The 27,774-nt window shown below is 43.5% G+C and overlaps 1 protein-coding gene across 1 annotated transcript; it reads right to left on the reverse strand.

The window, feature by feature from the left end:
- NIPSNAP2 (nipsnap homolog 2) lies at positions 1–27,377 on the reverse strand. Its single transcript, XM_075905105.1, has 10 exons — positions 27,213–27,377; positions 20,971–21,110; positions 20,841–20,886; positions 15,109–15,203; positions 12,801–12,871; positions 11,033–11,173; positions 9,620–9,651; positions 5,631–5,725; positions 2,582–2,665; positions 1–1,317 (listed from the first exon to the last, which is right to left on the reverse strand). Exons 1-10 carry the CDS (start codon positions 27,308–27,310, stop codon positions 1,253–1,255), a joined length of 867 nt encoding a protein of 288 aa, XP_075761220.1. The 5' UTR covers positions 27,311–27,377; the 3' UTR covers positions 1–1,252.
- Between the last annotated feature and the right edge of the window lie 397 nt (positions 27,378–27,774).

The raw sequence follows: 27,774 nt of genomic DNA on the forward strand, positions 1-27,774 counted from the left end.
TATGTGAAAATTAAAAGGATTTTATTGACTGATATGTTATTGCAGAAAACTCATTGAAATGTACAAACTGGACATTCAATATGTGATTTGTACATACATTATATTACAGGGATTTTTTAAACTAGTTAGAATAGACAGTACTGTTTTCACTTACAGAATGGTCATATCATTATAAGTACTGAAAAAGTCGATATGCTCTAATCTAAAAGTGAAATCAAAACAGAATTGGATATGATACATTGCTTTACGCTAATCATAGTGACTCAACATGCACCGTCATCACACATTGTTTCAGATGTATATACTGCACTGAAACATCTGAAGTCATGATTGCTTATTAAATAAAACCTCTTTTCCTAGCCTTGAGAATTATTTTCAGAAAAACATAAAACAAAACATGTAAAACATGCCCTTGACTGTAAAATTTCACACCACTGTTCCTTGCAAATGTTTATTCGACACTGTAGATCATACAGCCCAAAGCATTGATTAAATGATTCCATAAAGTTAATTCCAGATAGACACCTAGATAGATGTTTCATTTGTTTGTTTCTACTTCAGAGTCATATCAAAATAGAATCCATTATTGTCCGTACATTTATCAACTAGCACCTGATTTGTAACTCATTTTCTGCTCATACTTGCACTTTGATTATAAGAGAAAGTAGTTTAGTAATTCTACTGCATGTTATAATTTAAATATTCTCAGCTACTTTGTAAATTTAGAATTATTTACTGGTTCAATTCCCAATAAAACTGATATAATGGTATGAATTTCTCAGATACAAAGCTTTGTTTTAAATCTCTCCTTTTTATGGGAACCAACCACCATTAATTTTTTGATTAGTAATTATTACAAATACAGTTTCCATTATACAAAAGCCCCCTGAACAGTAACAATGTCCCCAGGATGTAAGTACAGCATTATTTCAACTTTAAAGAGCAGATGTGCAACTCACCCTTTGCAGCTACTGATGCGTTGGCATCGATACAACATCAGGACACAACCTGTACATGTATGCCTGGCTCAACTCGAGATGCCAGTTTCATAGATGAACTGGGTATGTCTGAGTTTTTAAACGTTTCTGAAGGCATACAGTCTTTAGATTCTGGAGAAAAGAGGTTTTTTTTGACAAGCTCCATATGGTACTTTTATGTTTCTTTGACCATGATATATGATGTATACCATCAAATTAATTTAAGACAAATACTTGTCACTTTAATCTACGTAGGCACAGGTAACTCAATAACTTTACTGCAGTGGCGATATCTTCAACGGTATCATGATTCTGGACTCCATTTCCTGAATAAGGGGCACTGAAAAAAAGAAAGATACACTCTCATTTACTTATAAAGATCCCATTAGTAATTCTGCACACTTGGGCTGTGTCTACATTGGCATCCCTTTTCCAGAAAAGGGATGCTAATGAGACACATCGCAATTGCAAATCCGCGGGGGATTTAAATATCCCCCGCGGCATTTGCATTTACATGGCTGCCGCTTTTTTCCGGCTTGGGGATAAGCCGGAGAAAAGCGCCAGTCTAGACGTGATTCTCCGGAAAATAAGCCCTTTTCCGGAGGATTTCTTATTCCTACTTTCAAGTAGGAATAAGAAATCCTCCGGAAAAGGGCTTATTTTCCGGAGAATCACGTCTAGACTGGCGCTTTTCTCCGGCTTATCCCCAAGCCGGAAAAAAGCGGCAGCCATGTAAATGCAAACACCGCGGGGGATATTTAAATCCCCCGCGGATTTGCAATTCCAACTGGTCTAAACTGCATCCCTTTTCCGGAAAAGGGGTGCAGCGTAGACACAGCCTTGGAGTTGTGCTGTCAAATTATTCTACTAGCTAGCACATGTCAAATCTTTATTAATCCCTAATCACTCTTCCCCTTGTCACTGAAGAATAGTAGTTTTGAGAGATAAAGAAGAAAAAACAAAATAGTTTTTTAAATTTGAAAACAAAAAAAATCTGTTCCATTTCAGCAAGACACGGGTTAGCTTGCAGTTGTCCTGTAATACAGTATTTTCATTGTAATCTGACAGAACAACATTTGAAATATTTAGCATAGTCACATGCCAGATTTGTTATGAAAGCTGTTTCTGATATCAAAGGTCTTCTGGATTCTGGCTCCAAAGTCTACTTTCTCTATTTCGAGGAATCTATTTCATGGGGCCCCAATGTTTCACATGATAGCTGTTACAAAGAAAATCTAATGGCTTCTTTTAAAGCTTTATACAGTAAATAGTGAAATATGTTTGTGAGCAAAAAAATAAATCTTAGAACATATCTATTCCTTTGGCAGATGTTCTTTGGTACAAATATGTTTTTATTCCAACATTTATACAGCACCTACATCAATTTGCTGATGTACAAAAATTGAAAACAGATTATTTGAACAACTGACTTTATAATTTTGTGAAATGCAACCTCTGTTTCCTTTTGTTAGAGTAACTGATGAACACACCAGCAAAATTCAACAGTTATGGCAGAGTAACTTGCTGAAACCAACAACGTGGCGCCCCTGTCCATTTAAAAAAAGTTTACTCCATGGCCCATTTCAATGTAGTTCAGCTCTTACCTGTATAATATACTAGTTCATCCCAGCCATGTTTATGCCATGCAGAATTTCTTGTGTCTTCTCTGGACTGGAGGTCCTTGTAAGCTAGAGGAAAAAAGCACATGCACAAAAATTTAGTACGGAGTCAATGTACTGCTGTCCATAACTATCATACTTTAAAATATTTAATTACATAAGAACATAAGAGCAGCCACACTGGGTCAGACCAGAGGTCCATCTAGCCCAGTGTCCTGTCTGCCGACAGTGGCCAATGCCAGATGCCCCAGAGGGAGGGAACACATCAGGTAATCCTCACGTGATCCCTCTCCTGTCACCCATTTCCAGACAATTCTGTGATTAAAGAGGTTGCAGATAGTGAGAAGACGGGGGCGGGGGGGAGAGTTAGATTCAGAGGCTTCACTTCATACAAAGGAAGAACTCCAAGACCAGTGGAAAGGGGCAGAGCAAGTGAAAGAGCAGGTCTAGTGCTCATAAGGAAGCAATTCCACGTGAATATCCCATGGCTAGAGCACCCTGGGTTTTGCTACACATGGAGCCCTCAGGCAGCTTCTCTGCCTGACATTTACTTCTGGCAACCAGCCATAAGTATTCGTAGGAAGGCCAGTAAAAGTCACTGCAGGTCACTGGAACTTTAAGCTCCACTCCTATGCTGAACAGCACCTTCAAATGGAATAAGATGCAAGTGTGGCAAGGGCAATGAGTAGGCCTAGATACCGCAAGTAAGGCTGCATTCAAAATAGATTAGACCCGTGGTCACCAACAGGTCGATTGCGATCGACTGGTCGATCGCGAGGCCTCAACCAGTCGGTCGTGAGGTGTCCTGTCCACCCCACCCCCGAGAAGCCGCACTACCTACCTCCAGTGAAAATGGAGGTAGTGTCGGCTTCCTGGGGATGGACAGAAGTCCCCGCAGCTTAGCGCCACTTCCAGCGATTCCGGAAGTAGTGCTAGCTGCTCTGCTGGGTGTACTGCTGAAGGGAGCATTGGCTCCCTGCACTGCACAGGAGGGGTGAGCCAGCCCTGGGGGAGGCGCGCACGCGGGGTTTCCCTGCGCTGGGGGAGGGGGTCAGCCCTGGGCAAGGCGTGCGCGCGCGGGGCTTCCCTGCACCAGGGGGTCAGCCCTGGGGCAGGCGTGCATGGGGCTTCCCTGCACCACGGGTGGGGTCAGCCCCGGGGCAGGCACGCACTGGTTTCCCTCTGGGGGCCGGGGAATCCTGAGAGGAGGCAGATGCAGGGGACTCTCTGCCTCCACTGGCACCCCACTCCCCAGCCACAAAACTCTGTCCCCAACCACAGAATTCTGTTTGCCACTCCCCTGTTCCCAGCTACAGAACTCTGTCCCTATTCCTGTCCCCACTGGCACCCTGTCTCTTGCTGCAGAACCCTGTCCTCTGCCCTCCCAGCACCCTGTTCCCTCTCCTCTGCCCCCAGCCGCAGAACTCTGTCCCCACAAAATGTATAATTATAAATGCTTCGTTTTAGATTTAAATAGCATGAATAAAAACCAGACCATTTATTTCATAACTATAAACACGTGATTTTAATTTTATACATCGCATAATTTAAAAATAAACTGTTTATCAGAGTGTGTAAGTAAGGGCTGGGGATAGCAAATGATGGACAGAAGGAGAATAGAGAGGGCGGGGCTTCAAGGAAGGGATGGGGCGGTAGATCTTCGCCTGTTCAGAGATTTAAAAAGTGATCTTGGGTGTAAAAAGGTTGGAGACCACTGGATTAGACAGATAATGCATCACACAGAGACTGGACCTCTGCATGGGTGCTCTAGGATCCAGGGTGCTGTAATTAGGGATGTTAAAATGAGTTTATTCAAGTAAATGTGTAACCACTGAAAATTTCACTGGGGGGTGGATAGGGAAAGGACTGGGAAGAGGCAGGTGGCTCCCATAGGAGCTGGTGTGCACAGGAAACCACGAGCCCCCCACGAGCACTGATCTCCCACCGCACACGGCCCCCCCCTCCAGCACTGCTGCCTCTGGGGAAGAGGGTGCATGTAACCAATAAACCCAGGCTCACTGGTTAACCGTGTACATGGTTACACTTTCACATCCCTCGTTGGAATACAATTTCCTGTGCATAGCCCTGCAGTCTGAAAGTTGCAGCACACATTTCTTCAGTGTGGTTGTTAGACTGAGGAGGACTCTCCTCCTGAAAAGTTTGGAAACTGCCTAGCACACGGTGGGTGCTATTGCAAATTAAAAAATGTTAAACTCTCTTGGCTTTGAGGGGAGCATGCAGAGGTAACCTGAAGAGATACCTGACTTTTCCCTTCTCGTAGGAAGGCACAGTTTGACCCTTGGAAATCAAATCGCCCAGCATAGTCATTTCAGCATGAATCAGGGATGGAAAATCCTGTTTTAAGAGTTAGCTGGTTAAACATTAAGTGTAACTGTTGGAGGGGCCCTTTGTGCCTGGGGGACCCACAGTGTGGGTGGGGGAGCAGTTCCAAATCAGCCTGGCCCAGTGCTCTGCAAGCTGCTCTAGCCAAGTCAGGACAAGCCTGCTGCACCACGCCACAGGTAAGGGGCTGCTCCATCCAGGCCCTCTGTGGCATGCCATGGGTGGTGGGCTGCTCCAACCATGCTGGGAGAAAGCACCCCCCCCTCACAGTGTGCCACAGCGGGGTGGGGCTTCTCCAGCCAGGCCACCAGTGATGCTAACCAGGTAACCTGTTAACCCTTTACAGCCTTAGTGTGAATTCGGCCTTTGGGAAGAGACTGCAGGAATGAACTCATTATGTTCTCTTTACTTGAAGCAAACAGTAAGACTCTAGCAATAAGAAAGGTCTGCACTGCTATACTGTAACTTCTGGTAGACATTACAGAAGGACAACGAAATGTCTATTGTGTATTTTTAACTTTAGTAACTAAAACTGCAAAATAAATGTGAAAAAATCCTTGTTGATATCAAAACATGGTTCTCTCTCTCACTATTCCATGTCTCGTTATAATGAGCCCACAGAATAGGTCCTCTTTAAGGATTCATTCAATATGACAGCTGAGTGTGTGCAGCAGAAAACAAAGAAGCTTACCCCAAAGATGGTGAACCATATATAACTGTCCAATTTGTGAGAAAAATCCTCCAACTGCTTCATTATTGTCCTGTCGGAAACGAATAGCACGAGCCCTAAAGACGACAAAACAGAACCTCTAGAGTAGAAGCCGTAGATGGGCCCAGGAAGCCAGTGGTAATTGGTAGGAAAGCAATTGGAATTAATCTCATCTCAAATATTAAAGAAGCAGAGTCCAAAAGCAAACCACAACACTCAGTTCCTAGCAACAAAAAATTAATATATAACTTATGAAGCCATATTAAAATTGGAGACATACGTTTTTGTTAGATTGCATGCTAATCATTTTCTAATCTTCACCTTTAATTTTGGATCCAGTATCATAAGGATTGTTATGGTTTAAAACTGCAAGAAATCACTGAAGATTTTTCTAAAGATTCTTCCTAAACTGAATCCACATACCTGCCTACTTTATCCTACAACTGAGTTTTAATTGTATCAGGAAGATACGCTATTTGGTAATGTATTTCTTTCACATTTACACATGTGTATTTTAAGTTACTGGAATGCAATGTTCTTCTACATATGTCTCTTTGAGACAAGTGCATCACCTGATGCACCAAGCCTAATTTTAAATGTTTAACTCAACTGCAAACTGCTACACCTTCTAAAATGGATCTGTTGCCAACTACAAATGTATCTGAATGTATTCCTCCACAATAATAGTATGAAACCAAATTTACTGATAATTATTGAAATTAAGTTATCTTAATACATATTATGCTGTTCAAAAACCCAAGTCACCATTTTTATTCAAAACAATCAAAGAGTCACAATCATGCAATTTTAATTTATTAGAACTGCTTGGAAATGTAAGTAACTTTTACTGGGTTTAAACACCACAGAAGTCAGGATTATACATTTAAGAGGACACAAACCCTTTTACCTGCATCTCAAAATATAAATGAGATGCTCAGTAGGATTTTAAAATTAGTTTTAATTCATAAAGATATAAAGGTAAGGTTTGGTATTATAAAAATATCTTTTGCTCTGATGCTAAGGAAGCCAAGAATGATCAACATAATACAGTAAACTTCCGACAATCCGGCACCTTTAGGACCCAGGGGGTGCCGGATTATCAAATATACCGGACTATCAGAAGGGGGGGTTAGGAGGGGTCTGGAGTGGGGTGGGAGGGGATGCCACCCCAGATCCCTCATAGCCCCCCCTTACCATAGTCCGGCTCTGCCCCAGGCGTCCCTGATTCAGCCACTGCTGGTCAGTTTCAGCAGCTGCTGGTCAGTTTCAGCAGCAGCTGAATCGGGGATGCCTGCAATAGAGCAGCTGGGGTGCTGCTGGGTTGGTCCCGCAGCGCCGAGGGGCGGCGCTACGGCACCAACCCAGCAGCACTCCAGCTGCTCTTGGGGACGCCTGGGACAGAGCAGCTGGGGTACTGCCCGGTTGGTCTCGTAGCGCTGCCCCTCGGGGCTGCGGGACCAACCCGGCAGCACCCCAGCTGCTCTTGGGGACCCCTGGGGCAGAGCAGCTGGGGTCCTGCCGGCTTGGTCCCGCAGCGCCAAGGGGCGGCGCTACGAGACCAACCCCGCAGCACCCCAGCTGCTCTGCCCCAGGCGTCCCCAAGAGCAGCTGGGGTGCTGCCGGGTTGGTCCCGCAGCCCTGAGGGGCAGCGCTACGAGACCAATCCAGCAGCACCCCAGCTGCTCTGCTCTTGGCTTCCCCGATTCAGCTGCTGGTCAGTTTCAGCAGCAGCTGAATGGGGGAAGCCTGTCCGGCTGCCCCAGCACTTCTGGGTTCCTGATGGTGCCGGACCATCAGGAGTCCCGGAGCATTGGATGCCGGACTAATAGAGTTTTACTGTACTAACCAGTTAACCTTCTGAGTTTTAACAGTTCTTTCTAGACAGAGCAATGCATTGCCATGAATTCTGCAATACTACCTTGCTCAGGAGGCACAGGGGACATCTGGACTAAACTTGGTACACCGAGCAGAGGGTACGGAAAACACCAAGAAAGAAGGGGAAGGGTGTGACCTAAACAAAACTGTGATTCAGTATTTAACATCTGCTGAAGTCAAACAAACACTTTCCACTGCTTCCCTGTCTGCCCCATCTTATACGTCGGAAACATGGCTCATGGAAGTCTCTAGCATTCACGCCTCAGTCGGGGCACTTCTACCCACAGAGGCTGGCTCTAGTGTACAAATCAAACTGAAAGATCTGAGATTACATTTAATTCCATGGGGAAAAACATTTCTGAAAAAGGGTATGCTATTTCCATTGACAAGCCTTCCAAATTCATGACTTTCAAAAACAGGAACACAAACTAATTACTGGAAACTTGAGATACCTTAATTTTTGGGAGAAGAAAAAAAATCATCCCTTGTAAATTAAAACTACCACCACCTAACCACATATCTTGTTTTGTATGTAACTGTGTACTAGTCAAGCCATAAGGTAGTCAAGCTAACTTAGGGGAGTTAGCCAATGGTGAAATTAAAAAAAAAAACAAGCATGTTTTTGCAGCCACTTTTTTCTGATAATGAAATACTCAAGTCCTCCGCCCTTTTGGTGCCTTTCTTTGATCTGTACCACCAAAGTTGGAAGAGCGTAGTCTGGTGCAACAGAAAAGATCAAAGAAAGGCTCTTACCCATATCCCACCACACCTATTTTCCCTCCTCTATGCTAGTCTGGCAATTGTAGAGGAAAAAGAGACACACACACCTATCCATCACTTTACCTATCCCCACAATCTCCTGAGGGGTCAGAACAGAGGGTTTGCACTAAGTAAACTGGATCACTGGGCCTATTACTGCAACACTGGTATAACGAGTTATAACAAACTTTGGTTTTGAACAACTGCTGCACACTCACTAGGGAAAGGACAAAGCAGGGACATTATGCTATATGCGATTTTGTATATTTTGAACATTTTGTAACAATAAGAAACTTGAACATTTTGATAGAGGAAGTGAAAATTTGGAACATTTTAGGTGTCCTGAAAGAAGTTCTCAGGAAAAAAGGAAATATGAAAACTGGGGCACATACAGTCTCTTTGTATATAGGTCTATTTGTTTTGATCACAGTACCATGGACAAATGTGAGCAGGACTGGCAAAAGAGTTTAGCTGGTAGAGATGAACAACAGAATGGGCGAGGTTTTTAGTGGTGGATGACAGGAGTTCATTTTGTAGCTGTGAAAGGAACACAGTGCCAGTAGAGCAGAGATATTAGCAAAGTCATGGTATCACTTCTGCAGATGTCTGCTCTTGCTAAGAGTTTGAGCCTGCTCTTACTGAAGTCAACAGCAAAATTCCTGTTAATTTCGATGCAACAGGATCAGGCACCAAGTCAGTTACATCGGAGCTGTCTCTGCAGAGACTGACTGGGAAAGTAGACTGGACACAGAACAGCAAGCAAAACAATAGCGTTTTAATCTTGGCTCTGACATCGGCTCAGTAGGTGGCCTTGGAAAAGTTCCTTCCCCGATCAGCGCCTCAGAGGCTTTATCAGGGTAATACTCTTCCTTTCCTAACCGAGTTGTTTTGAAGATTAATATTTAAATGTTCGATGGATGAATAACATAATAGAAATAATGTTAAGTATTATTTACTTCTCAAAAGAATGATGCAGTCATGTTGGCCTCCTAAAAGAGGAAAGGTGGCCAAAGGGGCATGATAGGTTGCACTAGCTCTCAAAGAATAAATGATGGATAAAATGAAAAAAGTAGAGACCAGCACCTTGATTGGCTGTTAAAATGACAGTAAATAAGAGAGCTCCCAGCATTGCTCATGGAAGCACTCCCTTTCTTTCCCAGAAAGACAAGCTAAAAGAATGAGTTTGCCAGAGCTATGTAGGACTAGGAGCAGCCCATAAACTTTGTGTATTTGGAGGGATGGGGCATTATTCTACCATCTCTACCCTACATGGTTTGAAACTATGAAATGTAATTAATAAACAAATTACTGCACACAACACAGTGACACACACTTACCAGTAGTTGCCCCATTCAATCATTGTTCCAGGCTGAAAGAAAAGGATAGAAGCTGTTTCAGGTTTAGTATTTTAAAGAATGCTAGAACATTGGTACTCTTCAGTTGCATATTTTTGAAAATACAGCCACTCCCCGACTTACGAACACATCAACTTTACGACCATCCATACGTACGACCAACCTCCCATTAACCCCATTATAATATTTTCGAGCTGAGAACCATGTACGTCAAATTTTTCCAACAGCGCGGGCAGTGCATTTAAGGGTATTTCCGACTTACGACCAAATGGAGTTACGACCAGGTGTTCAGAACGTAACCCATTCATAAGTCTGCCTGTAGATCTGACAAAAATGGATTTATTTTACATGAAGCAAAAATATAAAAGGGGGCAGGAGAGTGGCTTCCCTCCATATTTCACAAACTGACATTTTTATGCCTGCTGCTTGATCTGAGGACCACGTTATGGTCAATTTTCTGACCAAGTTAAGCTTTACAGGGCTCCCATTCTGAGTATGATAACAGGCCACATGAACCAACTGAAGGAGTCCTTGAGTGACAGAACATACTTCTTTCCCTGAGACGCTGTGCATGCTGCCTCTGCAGGGTCTTTGAATATAAAACGTAAAATTGAGATTTGTCTATTAAAATGTTTTTAGAACAGTTTTTCAGGCTTGACAGACCATGCCAGCTACCCAAATCCCCACTCCTGCCTGCTAGTTTTAATGCCGCTTTTCAATAGTGCTCCCAACAGAAATATATTTGAGCATGTCTTTTCTGTTTATAAAGACAAACTAAGCACGGTTTAATTTTCACTAGTCTGAAGGAGTATTTTTTAAATAAAATGAAGAAAAATGAAAAATACTATGGCATGAGCTAAGTACTATTGAGATCCATTATCATAAGCAATTATTTGTATTATTGTAGTGCTTATGGTGCACTACTGACAAGGGGGAACCGAAATGGTTTTAAACAAGATATTGACATAGCCACAAATGTCAATGATGCATTAGGTGAGCTGCTCTGATCTTGCACATACTTGTTAGGAGAATACAACATTGAGAATTCAGTCATTAATGTTACAGGTTTCCATTCTCAGCATTTCCATTTGAAAAAAAGAAAAGACATTTGTCAAATACAGTGATTCCTTTAAGTGCTTTCTGACTGCATATTCATTTGCAACTACACGATAAAGAAATTCTAGTCTTTTCCAGTCTCTTGCATGAGTGTGCACATGCTTCCTTTGAAGTCAATGAGCGGCAAGGGTGTGCAGCACTTCTCCGAAACTGGCCAGCACTTACAGGATCCAGCTTTTATAACTGGATTCAATCTATATTGAAGCCAGTAACTCACATGTGTGTTGAGTATTTTCAATTTTTAATCATTCATAAAAGAAAAATATATTCGACACTTACTCTAAGTTGATATGATCTCAGTTCATAAATATTAGGGCCCTCTCTGGGAACAGGTTCATTCCAAAAACTAAACTCCAACAGAAGCTGGTTCTTGCGAGAGAGAAGCATGTTACCTCTTTCTTTGCGAAACTCTGTGAATTCCTTAAAAGTAACAATCAAACTTTAATATATTATATTAACAAATTCTGCATGTCTATAAAACTTGTAAAACCACCTTGGGGACCTGTGCACCCAGTTCCTGTTACATTTAATACTATCCAAATTCCGAAGGCAGATTTGAAAATATCAGCCAGTGTGTTTACATATCACAGTCTATATAAACAATTTTTGTACTGTGCAGTCTGGGTTTGAGCTGGTTAAATAATGCCACACTGAGTAAGTAAAATCCAGTGGGGCTATTTTCTACAGAGGCTGTACTGAGTGGTAATGTTTTATTAATGATAATACTGTTTTAACTAATACAGTTAGATTGTGTTGTATTATGAATGGCCGCTGACGATCTCCTGAACAATGTAATTGATTGTTTTTCCACCCGGGATGGTGCTAGGCTAGTTGAAGTGGGCGTGTAGGGCAGAGGAGAGAATCATAGAACCATAGAGCTGGAAGAGACCTCAGAAGGTCATCAAGTCCAGCCCCCTGCTCTAGGCAGGACCAATCCCAACTAATAGATGAAGAAAGTTGCAGGACTCCAGATCTACCAAATCCACATACAGAACTAACATACAGGTGACTCATTAAAAGCTAGCTGACATACTTCCGTGCTTCCACACAGCATCTAAGATCACAGGCTGTGGCAGTACAGTACAGTGCTGAAGGCTCACACAGAAGCCTGTCAGCTTAAACTTCTTTTCTGCTCCCGCTGTGTGAAGTACAGCCTGGGGACCAGCAAATACCACCAAGCCCCAGCATGTGACCATCAAGTAAGAGGGCAAATGGAGAAGGGAGAGGAACAGTGTTTGCAAAAATTATGTTGAAGAGCAGAAGGAGAAAGACAGGAGGACAAAAAAGACAAAGCAAGAGAACAAAGTAAAGAGAAGCACTGTGTGAGGTAATATGGGGCGAGGGACATGGCTGGCTAGAGAACCCTCTCATGGAGGAGCGCTGACAAAGGAGCCAAGAATCACAGACAATTCGCAATAGCAGAATATAAATTACAGACACCACTTTGCACCTCTACAACATTTTTCCATCTGGGGAACTCAAAATGTTATATAAACTTTAATGCCTTCAACCTCAGCTCGAGAGGTGTGTGAGCCTCTTTGTACAGAGAGCTACAATGCGGCATAGAAAGATGGAGTGACTTGGCCAAGGTCACACAGTTAGTCTGACAGCAAGAAATAGACTACAGGAGTCCAAACTTCTAGTATTTTGCTCTGACTGATGATAGACTCTGTTTCCTAGTGACACTTATTTCTAGCCAAAGTTTAAAAGAGGGGTGGGGAGTCTCTTTTGGGTCGGAGGCCGCTGACCCACAGAAAAATTAGTCGGGGACCGCACACCAGTGAGAAGCAAAGTGAGAAGCCCCTGACTGAGAAGGAGAAAGACAATCCCCACATTCCCCTCGCACACCAGAGCTTAGGTGGGGCCCAGGCTAGTAGATTTTGTGTGCTCCAGCCCTGCAGATGGGGGGCTGAGGGCTGAAGCACCAGTGCAGGCTCCCCAGTGCTGAGCCTCAGGGGCCAGATCCAGGCAAACTGGGGGCAACATCCAGCCCCTGGGCCTGAGGTTTCCCACCCCGGTTTAAAACGTAGCCTCAGTTCAGACTTACTTTATTCTGTCGGAGTTTATTCATGACCTCAGTAAGAGCTGGATAGCCTCCCTCATACCGCCAGAGATGTACTGAAATAGAAATACACCTTTTTTAGAGGCTTGGGTATTTCTGGCAAAAGACATGAAACACCATAATATAAACAAGGCCATTAACACTACAGAATGACACAAAAGCAAAAGCTGGCTAGCATGCTCAAAATACATTTTCAGAGCAATATAGTGGAGCCATTTGCTTTTCCAAGGGGCTTCTGCTATTCTAGCAACAGATGATTAACCCTAAAGGCATAGGCAGCTGATAACGTAGGCAAGGGAAGGCATTGCCTTCTCAAAACTGCCCATGCTCCTGCTGCTTGGGAGGGCTGGGGCTCTCTTCAGCCACTCTCGAGAGCTGGGGCTGTGGCATGGCTGCCTGGCTCTCCAGCTGGCTGAAAAAGGCTGGGGCTGTGGTATGGCTGGCTGGGAAGGACTGGGCTCTGGTACAGCTGCTCAGGTCTCCATCTGCTAGGCGCTTTGGCTGGCCAGGAAGGGGGGCGCTGCACCAGTTTCTAGGACAGGTGATACTCAGGGTCTGGGGATGTTCAGGGGCTGGGGGAAGCAGTAATCTGGGTGGGGGCTGGCCACTGCTGTGGGAGCCAGGCTTGGCTTTGGGCCAGAAGCAAGTTGCAGGAAGGGCAGGGTTGGGCCTTGCTTTCTCCAGCTGGCTGTCCACTCACTGCCCAAGCCTAAAGGCAAGAACGTATAAAGATTTCTGAAGGGCCCTGTTACTACAGAATACTTCTGTGAGATGCTTTTCTGCGACTATGATTAAAATGGGGCTTCAACTTAACGCAGTGTCTTATGCCAAAGACTTGTTGCCCAGCTTCAGTAGCACAGCAGTAGCACTTGTGGGACAGATATATAAAGATGATGTTACTGTTAATTTTTAATTGTTCAGTGAGAAGAAGCAACCTTCAAAAGTACACCAAGAGAGACCCATACCCTTTAAGGTATTAAAAATCAGGACTTTCCCCATCAAATAATTTCAAAGTGGGTACATATTTTGACCTAAATTTGACCATGCTTTTAAGTGGTTTGTGTAACAAGCCATCGTTATGCATTTTTTAAATAGCCATGCTAAAATACATTTCCTCCCATTTCCATCCTCTTTACTTCCATCTTCCCTCAAAGACCCACAAACGTAACCTTCCCTCCAACAGAGATTAGGGTTTAAAATCTTGTTTAATCAGTTTGGGCCTCCCTTGTCCAGCACCCTTGGGATCTGACCAGACCCAAATGAGGGAATTTCCTGGATGAGGGGAAGTCCTTGCCACTGGCCTCCCAGGACACGCCCCATCTCTGAGACTGGCTCCACTCCGGTCCCCCTGCCCCCAGGCTCCAGCCTGCATGGCTTGGACTTGGGCTCTGACCTGCTGGGGTTTCCTGGGGATGTAGTTCCCTAACCTGTGCTGCCTGCCCAGCCGGGGCTCACCAATGCCGCTGCTGCCTTGCACGGACTTGCTGGTCCTACTGCTGTCCTGCCCGGCCGGGGCTCACTGGTTCTGCTGCTGCCCCGGGAGCTACCCCTGCTGCGGCATTCAGCAGGGGTAGCTCTTGGGGCCGGTGCAAACTGGGACTAAGCAGTCCTGGCTCGTGCCAGCTCTGTAGTGTACTATGGCCTGGCAGGCAGCAGTTCGTGGCTTGACACTGGTCCATGAACTGGTGGCTGGGAACCACTGATCTAGGGTATCAATTTATTGGGAGACAAAAGTTCCATTACATGTTGTGATAACTTCAGTGTGATGCAGGGCACTGTCATGTAACTATTACAATAGGACACGGAAAGTCAGAGTTAAGCTTCCAAACTGGCTAACATAAGCTAAATCCTGTCTCAGTCCACCTTTAACTATGGCCTTTAAGCCTAAATGTTCAGAAGTTTGATTTGTGCCTACAAAATAATGCAGGCAGAAAATGTATGCAGGAACAAAAAAATGCAGGAATAAGAGGAAGGGGCTGGCTTACCATGTAGTGTTGCCCTCTCATTGATAAGAGATTAAAGTGTATTAACATAAGTATACAAATATGATTAAAAGAGAGGATTAGATAGTATTGCTTGAACAAGTACATTTTATGAACCAACACTTCAGTGTCAAGGTCAATATGCAATTTTAAAGTTAACAATTATTCACCAATTATTTTATGTAACAGCACACATACCCTCAAGTACACTGTTAAAGGTTTGTGAACAACAGTGATGATTTAAAAAGAAACCTGCCAAGCACACATGTCATTTGTATGGTTTTACATTCTGTTGTACTTCTATCTCCTACCAGCCTGATCTTGCTCTCCGTACCACGTGTTCCAAGTCCCCACCAGTGCACACGGGTAGTGTTTTTCTTCATGAATCTTTGGCAGCACCTCTTGACTTAAAAACAAGGAATACAGACACTACGTTGCTTTTCCTTTAGGGAGGCTACATTTAACAAATCATATTATGCCACCATTAACTCATAATTATGCCACCACGTGTTCATTATGGTATGAACGGTTACAAACTTCATTTTTCAGAAGAGAAAGCGGAAATACAAAAACCTGGTGTATGCAGGAAAATCTGATCGCTACAGCTGTATGTAAACTCAACCATAACCATTTCTAAGGCTGTTTTTCTACTACACAGCACGACACATTAGGGCTTTTGTTGCAAATCCACAAACAGGTGATGTTACCTGGCAGGTTACCGGATATATTTCATGTAATCCTGCCCAAATCTCATTACCATTCATACTAATTTGATGTGCAGCACACCTATATGAACTTAACAAGTTTTCTTTGTTAGCAGCACAGGTAAGACACGGATGGGTACGTCTAGACTGCAAGCTTCTTTCGAAAGAGAGCATCCACACCTCAAAACTGGATCAAAAAAGCGATCTGCTTTTTTGAAAGAGAGCGTCCAGACTGCATGGACGCGCTCTCGCGAAAGAAAGCCTGGACTGCTATTCACAGAATGGCCACCAGGGCACCCATGCTTTTTTTCAATTGCCTCTTCTTTCGAAAAATGTCCCTATTCTGCATCCACACGTGCCTTTTTTCGAAAGAGCTCTTTTTAAAAAGGCATTCTTCCTTGTAATTTGAGGTTTACCAATGTTGAAAAAAAAAAAAAAAAAAAAACCCTGCATTCTTCCAATTTAATTTCGAAAGATTGTGATTAGAGTGTGGACGCTGGTGAAGTTTTTCCGAAAAAAGGGCAATTTTTTTGCAAAAACAATGTAGTCTAGATATACCCAGAGATGGGAAAGGATAACTTGTCTCCAGCACTAAAGTCCTGTAACAATGAAATTTCTATTATACCAAACAAATGAAAATAATCAATCGCTTTGTCTGATGGACATGAATATAGTCAAGTGATGGTTGCTTACTGTAGCACTACTTAACATCTTAGAAAGCAGACAGACTAATTTATCCACTGAAATACAACCTACACAGCAAAAGCTGCTTAAAATCTAGTTCCTCCATGCAACCTGGTCTAGAGAAACATATATAATAACATTCAAACAGGTTTCAGAACATTTGCTTTTCAACTTTTAAAGGCCAGCTACACTAGAAAGTTGATTTTTATTGGTTTCTTGCATCGCTGTTTAAGACAGATTTCACTGTACTGTACTTTGATAAGAGAGTTTGTTTCAGACTACCTTAATTTTCTTTTTATTACTTTTTTATTGCTAAATGTGTGTCAGACACTTAGCATTCTGGCTAGTAGCCATGGTTTTATGTACCATAATAAATAAGGAAGAACAGTCTTATGTGAGTTTTATTCTTAGCTCTGTCACTGACTGGTCATGAGATCCTGACCAAATCACTTTACCATTCATGCCTCAATTTCTCCATGTGCATAACAGGTATAATATTATGTACTGATCTTACAAAGGGTCTGGGAGCTTTAAATGGTTTGTTTGTGAAGCACAGTAAGAGCCTAGGATCACAATTGCAACAGAAGTGTAAGTTATTATTACTTCAATAAAACTAAAAGCTAATTTTTGCTCTAGATTAGGAAGAACTTCACCTAATTCATTCATATGTTTGAGCCACACCTTTTATCATCCGAAGTCAAATGGGCTCTCAGAGCTTCAGAATGGGGCCCCCTAATGCTGAAAATTAGTGTTGTATCAGTCTGTGTTATACTGTTTTTCTATTAACTCATACAGTCATAGAAATGTAGGGCTGGAAGATGTCATCATATCCAGCTCCCTGTACTGAGCCAGAACAAAATAAACTAGACCATTCATGATCAACCTGTTTTTAAAACCTCCACAACCTCTTTGAAAGCCTATTTCTGAGCGTCACTACCCTAACAGACAGTTTTTCCTAATATCTAACTCTAAATCTGTCTTGCTGCAGATTAACGTCCTTGCTTCTTGTCCTACCTTTGGCAAACACGTAGAACAACTGATCACAGTCCTCTTTATAACACGCCTTAATGTATTTAAAGACTTACAGCAGTGTTCTTTTCTCAAGGCTAAATATGCCCAGTTGGTTTAATCTTTCCCCATAGGTCAGGCTTTCTGAACCTTTTATCATTTTTGTTGCTTTCCTACAGGTTCTTTCCAATCTGACCGCTCTCCTAAAGTGCAGCACTCAGAATTGGACACCATCTTCCCCGTGAGGCTTTCCCAGTGCTAAATGGAGAGAGATAATTATCTTCTATGTCTTACATACAACACTCCTGTTATTCTGGAGTGTACTGTTGTGAAACTGCATTACACTGTAGACTCATATTCAATTTGTGATTCTCTATCTCCTGGCTCCTTTCCAGAGCTACAGCTACCTAGCCACTTATTCCCCATTTTGTTATGCTTCTGATTTTTCCTTCTTAAGTGAAGTATTTTGCACTTTTCTTTCTTGAATTTCACTCTATTGATTTCAGATCAAGTCTCCAATTTGTCAAGGTCATTTTGAATTCTAATACTATCACTCAGAGTGTCTGTAACCACTCAACTTAGAGTCAACCAGTTTTATAAGTATACTCTCCACTCCATTTTCCAAGTTGTTCATGAAAATATTTACTAGTACCAGACCCTGGACTGACTCTTGCAAGACCCCTCCCAGCCTGATACTGCAGCACTGATAACTACTCTTTTGTACACCCACTGAACAATTTCACCCAGACTGTATTTCCCTAGTTTCCTTATGGGAATGTCATGTGGAAGTCTGTCAAAAATCTTACTAAAAATCAAGATGAAAATCTGTCATCTACTTTTCCTCCACCCCCCCACCCATCCACGAAGCTAGTAACCTTGTCAAGGTGGGAAATTAGGTTGTTTTGGCATGATTTGTTCTTGAAAAAAGTCCATGCTGACTAATCCTTATAGCCTTGTCATTCATTAGGTGCTTATAAACAGCATGTGTGATCATTTGTTCCAGTATCATTCCATGTATTAGTGGTAGGTTGACTGGTCTATAAATTGCTCAAGTCCCCTTTGTTTCCCTTTCTAAAGATAGGAACTTTCCTTGCTCTTTGCCAAATCTCTGAAACCTCAATCATCTTCCGAAATTTCACTCATGCTCCGTGAATTAGTTCCTTAAGTACTTCAGTGTGAATTTAATCAAGCCCTCCTGACATGAATCCATTTAACTTGCCTAAACATTCTTTGACCTGGTCTTTCACAATTCAGGCTTATTAATGTTAACTGTATTAAGTATCTGGTCACTATTAACCTTATTAGAGAAGGCTGAAGTAAAATAGGCATTAAACACCTTAGCTTTCTAATGTAGTAGGAGACTTATATTTTGCTTCATCTTTCTTTTACTCCTAATGTACTAACAGGACCTCTTCTTATTGCTTTTTATGTCCTTTGCTAGGCGTGACTCATTTTGTGCCTTAGCCTGATTATGTCCATAGGGGCTCACACTGTTCTTTTGTACTTCTCCTTAACTCATTCATGTTTCCATTTTTTGTAGGATTCCTATTTTCATGTCATTAAGGAGCTCCTGATGAAAACACACTGCCCTCTTCCTATTTGCCCTATCTTCCCTTTGCATTAGGATAGTCTACAGTTGTGCCTTTAATATTGCCTCCTTGAGAAACTCCCAGCTCTCCTGAACTGAATTTCTTCCCACTAAATCTTACATACCATTTCTCTAAGTTTGTAAAAATCCGCATTTTGAAGTCCATTTTCCTGATTCTGCTACTTTCATTCTTTCCTTAGAATCATGACATCTACCATGAACACTTTGACTCAAATTGCCTTCCTCCTTGGGATTTGCTACCAGTTCTTTCCTGTTGGTGGAAGCCTCCACGATCAGGATGCCAAGATCAATGACGGCTAATCCTTGTCTCCATGAGCTGGCAGTATGTAACAAGGACCCTGACTGCTCAAGCTGAATTTTGGGGAACACTGAGAGAAGGTTCAGGAAAGCTTCGGATTGTCTTCCCTCCATTCTTGAGAGAGACCCGGTTCTTTCCTTCCCACTTGAATATTTAGGCTGATTTTGATTGCGTCCAAATCAAATACCATTGCTTTCAGCAGACTGCCATCACCTGCCATAATTGCCCCTGTACCTTCCCTTGAAAATATACATCTCTGCTTTGACTTGGCGCTGCTCCATCTGATAAATAAATGCTATTTGCCACTTCTCTACTCCATATAATTATACACATTTATACTGAGCTGGTTGAGAGTGATTTGCTCTTCTCCAGGTAAGCTTTTCTTGTTTCAATTGATTACCCTGGAAACTACTTTTTAAAGATTTTTCCCATTTGTATAGCAAAGAAGATCCTCTGTTTAATTTAAATGAAGAAAACAATTTTCATCCCCAAAACACTCTTTCTTCTTTGGGCATTTTAACAAAGGATTATTCATACTGTACTAGAAATATATTAGTGCTTTCATCCAAAGCCAAGCAAACAACTTTAGGAAAATTTATGAAGTTTAGAAGAACTCCGGTAAGATGGTAATGTATTATTTCCATTTTAGAGATGAGTAAATGAAGGCACAAAGAGGTCAGATAACCTACTCATGGTTACATGGAGAGTCATTACTCTCGAGAGCAGAAGTCAGGAGTTGTGACCTCCAGCCTACTGTTGTAACTAATAAATCACACTTAAAACAATAAATAGACTAACTCGGCTACCCCTCTGAAACTTAAAACAATATCAGGCTATTATTATGCTAAACTGATTTCTATTTAATTGATACCCTGTCTTAAAAGATCAGTTTCAATGAGAAAGAACTGCCATTTTGAAACATGGAAAGCTCATGTTTCCCAACTTGAGTGCAGCAAATATACCGCTAAATCAGACTTAACATTTGTGACTGTTTTAAATTAGTACAATAAAAACCAAATATTGACACTTATTTTAAAACTACAAAAAAGTTTTTGGAAATTCTATGCAACAGTCCTCTAGATAAAATTCACTGAAGATCAAGCCCACACAAGGTTTCATAATGCCTCAATGTATGGTTCTCCCCCTCCCAAGCAGGTTCCCTGTAAACTGAGCACCTGAGCAACCACCCAGGCGATATTCAAATGCTGCTCAGCTGATTAACAGAGTGTCCACAGCTGGCAGCATGTGTTTCTACTGGTTGTGCACATCTGCACATGCCTCAGTGCACATAAAATTTATTCTGCACACAGAAGAAAAAAATTAGAGGGAACACTGCTCCCCAGTGACTCTTTTCTTCCAGTTTGCAGATAGAATTCCTACCAAGTAATTTTTTTCATTGCAGCTGAAGGAAGGGTAAACTGGGACAGCAGGATTTGTCTAAAAATGAAGTAGTCTTACGACAACTATAGGTTGAAGAAAAGATGTACCTGAATGCTTCTCATAGGCACTCTGAAAACAGTATCTGATGCAATTCAATGAAAGAACACCCCAAAAAGGAGCCATAGCAGGAGAACGTCAAAGAAGCATCTGTGCCAAATATCCTCAAGAATAAATGCTTTGTTCACAATAATCCCCTTCTTCTCAAATAAATAAAGAAAAAAATCACATGCCAACCAATTTACAGAATCCTTTTGCTCTGATACACAGGTCAAAAAACCAAAGTATAATATGTCAACTTACCAAAGTTTGTTGTAGGCATCTAGGTATTCTGGCTTTACATTGTGAACTGAAACAACAAAATTCAGTGATAAATGTAGTAGCAAAAATAAAATAAGTGTAAAAAAATGTTAAATATAAAAATATCACCCACACTGTATTTTATACAGACTGCTGGTCTCCTTTTTGGCTAGTAGATTGGAGTGAGCATCTTTCCTTGGGTCCACTTTGCGGACAAAGAGTGATTTTAACCAGCTGTCTTCACCTGCTCTGTTAGTGGATGATGCCAGCCCCCTAAACATCAATGAATACATTGCATTGTCACTGAATGTTTATTGAAAAATGCAGACAGGAGGAAAGTCAGTCAAAATCAAGCGCAGCATCATTCCTCTATACACATTACAATATTATGTTAAGTCTTTCCATAACCTTACTTTGCAGCAGTGTAAAGGTCCAGTATTTACCCAGCAAGATAAATACACTGGGGTTATGTTTATACTGCCCCCTCTTGTGCAAAAAAATATGCAAATGAGGCAAAGCATGGAATATTGCCACACTTCATTTGCATAATTAATTAGGCTCCATTTTTGCGCAAAACCCCCCTCTTGAGCAAGAGCCGTTCTTCCTCTTTTTTCAGGAAGAAGGGCTCTTGAGCAAAAATGGAGCCTCATGAATTATGCAAATGAGGCACGGTGATATTCCATGCTTCGCCTCATTTGCATTTTTTTGGGGGCAAGAGGGGGCAGTATAGACATAGCCCTACTGAAAAGGCTTCCTGGGATGGCACTGAAATGGTGCAGCTTTACTTCTCTCTTGTACCACCTTGCACAGAGGAAAAGCATGGGCATGGAAGGGCACGGATGGAATGCTGCTGTGTTCCAGCTAGTCCCAGTTCACGCAACAGACCCACGAGCCACTGCAGTCAAGAATATTGTAAGTATTTATATCAGTGTGATGGGGCGATCAAATCCTGCGGAGGCGGGATGCTCGAGCCCCTCATCCCAGCCGGGTTCGTCCCGGCACTGTGGGGGTTGCCGCTCGGAAAGCGGCGGCGGTGCGGCACCTGTTCTAGGGTGGCTAGAAGGGGTGGTGAGCTTCTCGGGCGGGGGAAGGAGAGGCATGGCACAGGGTAGGGACGTCACGCCGCCGCACCAGCAAAGTATGACGCAGGGCAGGCACATCCCACCGCTGTGCCGGCAAAGCATATCAGCAGGTGATTTAAATCTGTGAGAAAGGGGAGGAAGCCCTGAGGCAAGGGCTGGTGGGAGGTAGCAGCATGGCGAACGCTGCGGAGGCAGGCATGCCGGACTGGGAAGCCCGGAGGAAGAGGCAGGGGGCTGAAGAGGAGCCCAGGTGGAACAACCGGAGCGAAGATGTGCAAGATGCGCCAGCGTTAAGACAGCTACGAGCTGAGGACAGACGTGTGACTGGTAAAATGAACTCCTGTTTTGGTGGAGTGTCAGAGTCCTGGAACAGAGTTAAGGAGTAGGAAGTGGCCCAGGGAAGGGTGTTTTTGGGCCTCCATGCCAACCAGCCAGGGGTGCAGCTGTGACCCTGCCTTAGGGCCCTGGGCCAGGACTCGGTGCAGAGGGAGGGCCTGGGTCCCCCTACTCTGCCACCAACGGCTGAAGCCGTCGACCAGAGGCGAGTGGGGACTTTTAACTGCAGAAAGACAACAAGGGACATTTTGATACAACTTGGACCCAGAGGGACTCAAACTGGGGAAGGGTCCCACAAAAGGGTGGTGTCCACTGCATGTAAGCAGGGAGTTGAAGGCTGCTCGGTTGGATGAAACAGCACGGGCGCAGACCTAAGGGAGGGGTACACCAGTTGTGTTCTATTGTGGGTAAAGGTGATACTAATAAACTGAGCGGTGGGACCCAACCCCCGCCAACCTCTGTGTAACAGTCGGCTTTAAGTCAGCCACAAAACACTGCGAGGTATAAAGCCATTTTCATGTTCCTGCTCTGTTCCTGCATTGATTAGACTCCGTAAAGACTGAGAACAGAAGCCACTATGTGTTTTTTTCTTTTAAACTATTTTTACTCAAGCAAAATATCTATATCTGCCCAGAAATGTGGTCAAAATGAATATGCTAGTGATTGAACACAAGTAAAGACTGCGCAAATATTGCTTCATTTACTGTGAATGGCATAGTAAATGCCATACATGGTCCCATGTTTAGGCAAGCATCATGGAAGAGAAGAAATAGCAATTATGGCGACTCTACTTCGGGAATAGGTTAGAATGGCAGGAGTCACAAAGTTTGCACAGATTTTAATTTTTGAACAGTAGCCATTATAATGTCCAGGATTCAAATTCATTTTCTTTGTTCAATATTAACAGTTTGTTGCACTTAGAAACGGAGTTGATTTTGAGAGACTGTCTGAAAGCCTAGCTTGTTAAACAAATAGTTTCTGCAAATGCCTTTGCAAAACTGCTATTTTCTACGTCCTTACAATAAAAATCACAATAGACAACATGGTTTTTCTTAAAGAATACATTAGTGTTTTGGGTTTTTTTAAGTGTTGAAAAGACCACAAAGCTACCATATGATATACTCTAGCTTTATTTACGCCAATATGAAAAATCTTGTATTAAAATGAACAGCAAGCAACAGCAACCTGAAAAGAGCCTATTGTTTAATGCTTCTTTTTTATAATGTACAAAGGTAGCCTGGATCTTATAGTATTTTTCTTCTTCCCAATCCCCATTAGAAGTATTTGCTTGAAGCTTCTCCCCTTTTCTTGGAAGATTGTGGAAGGACTTTAAATTACTTTATTCTCGGGGATGTTAGTTATTGGCTAGGAAAGCCATAGGAGAGATTACAACTTCCAACTGTGAAATTATCTTTTAAGTCCCCAAAAGACTGAAAATATTCCAGAAATAATATTGGGGCATAAAATATTGTGGTGGTTTATATTGCTTAACCCAGCATTTCTCAAACTGTGGTTCCCGACCCCTCAGGGGTCACGAGCAACTCAGAGGCTGGTTGCAGTAATGGGGAGGGGGGTCGCGAGCAACTGAGAGGGGGGGAGATCATGGTATCACAAGTCTGAGAACCCCTGGCATAACCAAGCAACATGCTGAAGGAGGCAGAAGACCCATGTGACAGCTAAGAAAAGATAGCTGGGAATGAGGTGACCTTCCACACAAAAAAGAAAATCTCTCGCTGTTCCACTCCATGAAAACTACTTATCTCTGACCCCATTCAAACACACTACTGCACAGAAAACTAAGCAGAATACTACTGACCAAAAATATTTACAAGGATCTTCTGTGCCAGGAATACTGCATGGCAGGCAGAGCTAACCTGTCATCTGAAGAAGTGGATTGTGCCCACGAAAGCTCATGATACCATCTACATGTTTTATTAGTCTTTAAGGTGCTACTAGACTATTTGTTGTTTTTTAAGTTTTTCCTGTTACAGACTAACTCGGCTAACCCTCTGAAGTAGTTGATCGGTAATCCTTTTGTATCCCATTGCCAACGCAAAAAGGCTCAGAATACCACTGTAAGTCAGGCCATCTATCTATCTACTATAGGGGCTGATAAGAACTTACCTTCCCTGAAAGGTGTCATGAGAGTTAGCTGTTTGTAAAGCATTCTGACAATGAAAGTCCCCAGTAATCATGTTTACTTTCTCATTTGTGAACATTACCACTACAGCAGAAAAGACATGATGGGTATGGGATACTATTGGATAACCAAGTTCTCTGCTAGTAGGATAGACTTACAACTTTGTTGTTTGCCACATAAAAGAAGGAGATAGTTTTCTCTTAATTTCTTAATGAAATGGTGACCTTAATAATACTTTGCAATTGCATGATACTTTTAATCCAAGAACTTCAAAGAACTTTAAGAACATGGATTAATAAAGTGTTACTATACACTTGCTAAGGAGCATTCGCAACATTTTATTCTACTCTAATCTTTTTATTAGTTCAGAAACATTCCCTACAGTAGAACTTAAGTGCTTTATACATCTCATTTGGAAGAATACTCCAGTCTAACACAGTGGTTCCCAACCTTTTTTATGCTGCAGACCAGCAAACCCATTCACAAACTTTTTTCATTATGCAAATAATGAATATGCAAATAAAATATTACCTGTCCACTGATCTCCAACCCAGCCCCTTGCTCCCCAGTGCTTAACACCCTTTAATCCCTTAACCTCTGACCCCTACAACCCATGCCAATACCCTCTTGCCTTGTAACACCACCATGCCCTCACCCAACACCCCTTTGATCTTTGCCCCCATGCCCACCTATCGAGCATTGCTATTACTGCTGCGTAGGCAGGGAGAGCGGCCGTTGCCAGTGCATGCTCTCCCTCCTCCTTCACGCCCTCTCCCTCCCCAAGTGCACCTTGCGCCCCCATGGGTAGAATGGGGGGAGGGGGGTGCAGAGCTCTGGCCGGCTGCCATTACCAAAGGTGTTGGGGGACACCCTCTGTTCTGCCTCCTGAGCCCCAGCAAAAGTTGGCAAAAGCAGCTGCGCAGGCAGGGGAAGCGGCCGCTGGTTGTGCACATGCTCCCTCCTCCTTTGTACCCCCTCTTCCCCCCCAAGCAGGGAGGGGGGAGGAAGAAGGAGGAAGGGAGGCTCCTCCAGTTCCGCCTCAGCCACCATGGCTGCTCCGGCACCTGTGCTGGTCCATGGACCAGCAATTGGGAACCACTGGTCTACGGACTGGCAATTGGGAACCACTGGACTAACAGACTCTTAGATTCCAAGACCAGAAAAGACCACTGTGATGATCTAATCTGAGATCCTGTATAACAGAGGCCACAGAACTCTCTCAAAATAATTCCTAGATTTCTTGTAGAAAAACATCAAATTTTTATCTAAGAATTAGAGGGGTAGCCGTGTTAGTCTGAATCTGCAAAAGCGGCGAGGAGTCCTGTGGCACCTTAGAGACTAACTGAAGTGTAGGAGCATAAGCTTTCGTGGATCTTTGCCAACAAAAGCTTATGCTCCTACACTTCAGTTAGTCTCTAAGGTGCCACAGGACTCCTCGCTGCTATCTAAGAATTGTCAGTGATAAAGAATCCACCATGACCCTTAGTAAATTGTTCCAGTTGTTACTCTAATGGTAAAACATTTATACCTTATTTCCAGCCTGACCCTTACTGTTTGGGAATGTATCTAAATTGTAAAAACTAAATTGTAACACAGGGTAAGAAAATGTTACATCATAGATAAAGGATAGGTATATGGGGTTTCCAACAGCATAATATTTTTGGTTTTCTGGGAGCCATGTTTCTCACAGCATTACAGGCAACCTATCACGGAATCATTTTCAATCCTTTTCTTTAAGGCACAGCCTGACTTTACTGGTTATGGTCCCAATCCCACAAATTTAGAGTACTTAGAGAAACGCATGTGTGTGTTGGCAGGAACTAGACCTACAACTGCATCTGCTACGTAAACAATTGTTCTATATACAATTGTACATCCAGACTGGGTTGTAAAGAGAAAAAGTGATCAGCCAATGTGTGTACATATTTCAAACTGTTAGTGACTCTTGTAGAGAAAGAAAGAAAGAAAGAAAGAAAGAAAGAAAGAAAGAAAGAAAGAAAGAAAGATCATTGATGCCCAAGATTTCAATGGGACACTATTACTTTAAAACAATTCAACAAAACACATTTCCTTATTTTGGAAGCATCATTGGTACCCTGTTACTGAAAGGAAAATTGAAATTTTTAAAAAGCAAAGTTTAGTTTTCACTGTTTTGCTTCTGGCATTACCCTTATATTAAAAAATAATAAAAGACTAATCAGTTTCTAATCAATTTCACCTTTCTGTTCTCATATACTACCTCAGTGCTACAGCAGGCAGCTGAAAATATTGATTTAAATGGGATTCAAGACACAGGGACATATTACCATCCACCAAGTTTTCTTTTAGTCCACAACCTAGATTCAATGTTAGGACAAATCCTAACTAGCTGCCCTGATGGCGTTTCCCCGGAAAGAGAAAATGCTGAACGGAGCAGTCACTGCAATCCAGCCGACAGGCTTTGATTCCTGTTCTAAACACACATGAAAGCTGGGGCACGTACAACATAACCCAGGCTGCACGGGTCCATTCCAGCCGGGCTCAGCGGGGCGGGTCCCCCGGGGGCGTTGGGGCAGCGGGGCCCTGGCGCAGATGGCGGGAGGCCTGCGCTGCAGGGGGTCGAACGCAGGCTGCGGGGGGAGCCCCCAGTGCGGGCGGGGTACGAGGACAATGCGGGGGGGCTGCCCGCGGGCGGCCCCTGGGGGCGCGGCGAGGCCCATGACCTTGAGGGAGACCCCGGGCGAGGGGCGCTTACTCGGGGCTGAGACTTTCCCGCCCCCGCCCCCGCGGCTCCACTTACAGCCCGCGAGGGCCGGGCCCCGGGGCTGCCGCGCTCACCTGAGGGCCAGGCCGCCGCGGGCCGGGAGGCGAGGCCCGGCCCTGCCCAGCCCGCCGGCTCCCCCCAGGCTCCGCCGCAGCAGCACTCGGGTCGCCATCTTGCTCCGGCCTCTCAGTCCAGCGCGCCCCGGCCTGGGCGAAGGAGACGAGCCTGCAGTACCCGCCGGCGGCCACCAGGGGGCCTGGCACTGCGAGGGGGAGCAGCCCCCTCCCACCCGACTCTTAACCCCTTGGCTGCCGGGCTCGGCCCCCGCGTGCCTGCGGGTCCAGCCCACATCCCACGAGCCAGGCACCTGCGCCGTCAGGCGGCGGAGGGGAGCCCCATTTGCACCTGCACATCTCTTAAAACCTATTTTAACCCACCCACTGCAAGTCCCTGGAGGCTGATGCCACTGCCTGTCTTCCTCTCTTGGGGATAAAGCTACCAGTGTGTGTCTCTTTCTCTCCCCCTCACAGGGTAATAATTCTGTGTCCTCATCAACGTGTCAGGGAAGAAATATTTACCTGCATAGAGACCCAGGGCTGCCCTCAGCTCTGCCACTACTAGCTGCCAGCCTTGGCA

Source organism: Pelodiscus sinensis, chromosome 21 (genome assembly GCF_049634645.1).
Source record: "Pelodiscus sinensis isolate JC-2024 chromosome 21, ASM4963464v1, whole genome shotgun sequence".
Classification (NCBI taxonomy): Eukaryota; Metazoa; Chordata; order Testudines; family Trionychidae; genus Pelodiscus; species Pelodiscus sinensis.

What these genes read in the sequence shown, in the direction of transcription:
- NIPSNAP2 (XM_075905105.1), bottom strand. Translation starts at nt 27,310, where the DNA reads ATGGCGACCCGAGTGCTGCTGCGGCGGAGCCTGGGGGGAGCCGGCGGG. An exon ending in CGGAGAGCAAGATCAGGCTG is followed by an intron (nt 12,872 to 15,108) that starts GTAGGAGATAGA and finishes TTTCTATTTCAG; the next exon opens with TACATCTCTGGCGGTATGAG. An exon ending in ATAAACTCCGACAGAATAAA is followed by an intron (nt 11,174 to 12,800) that starts GTAAGTCTGAAC and finishes GTTACTTTTAAG; the next exon opens with GAATTCACAGAGTTTCGCAA.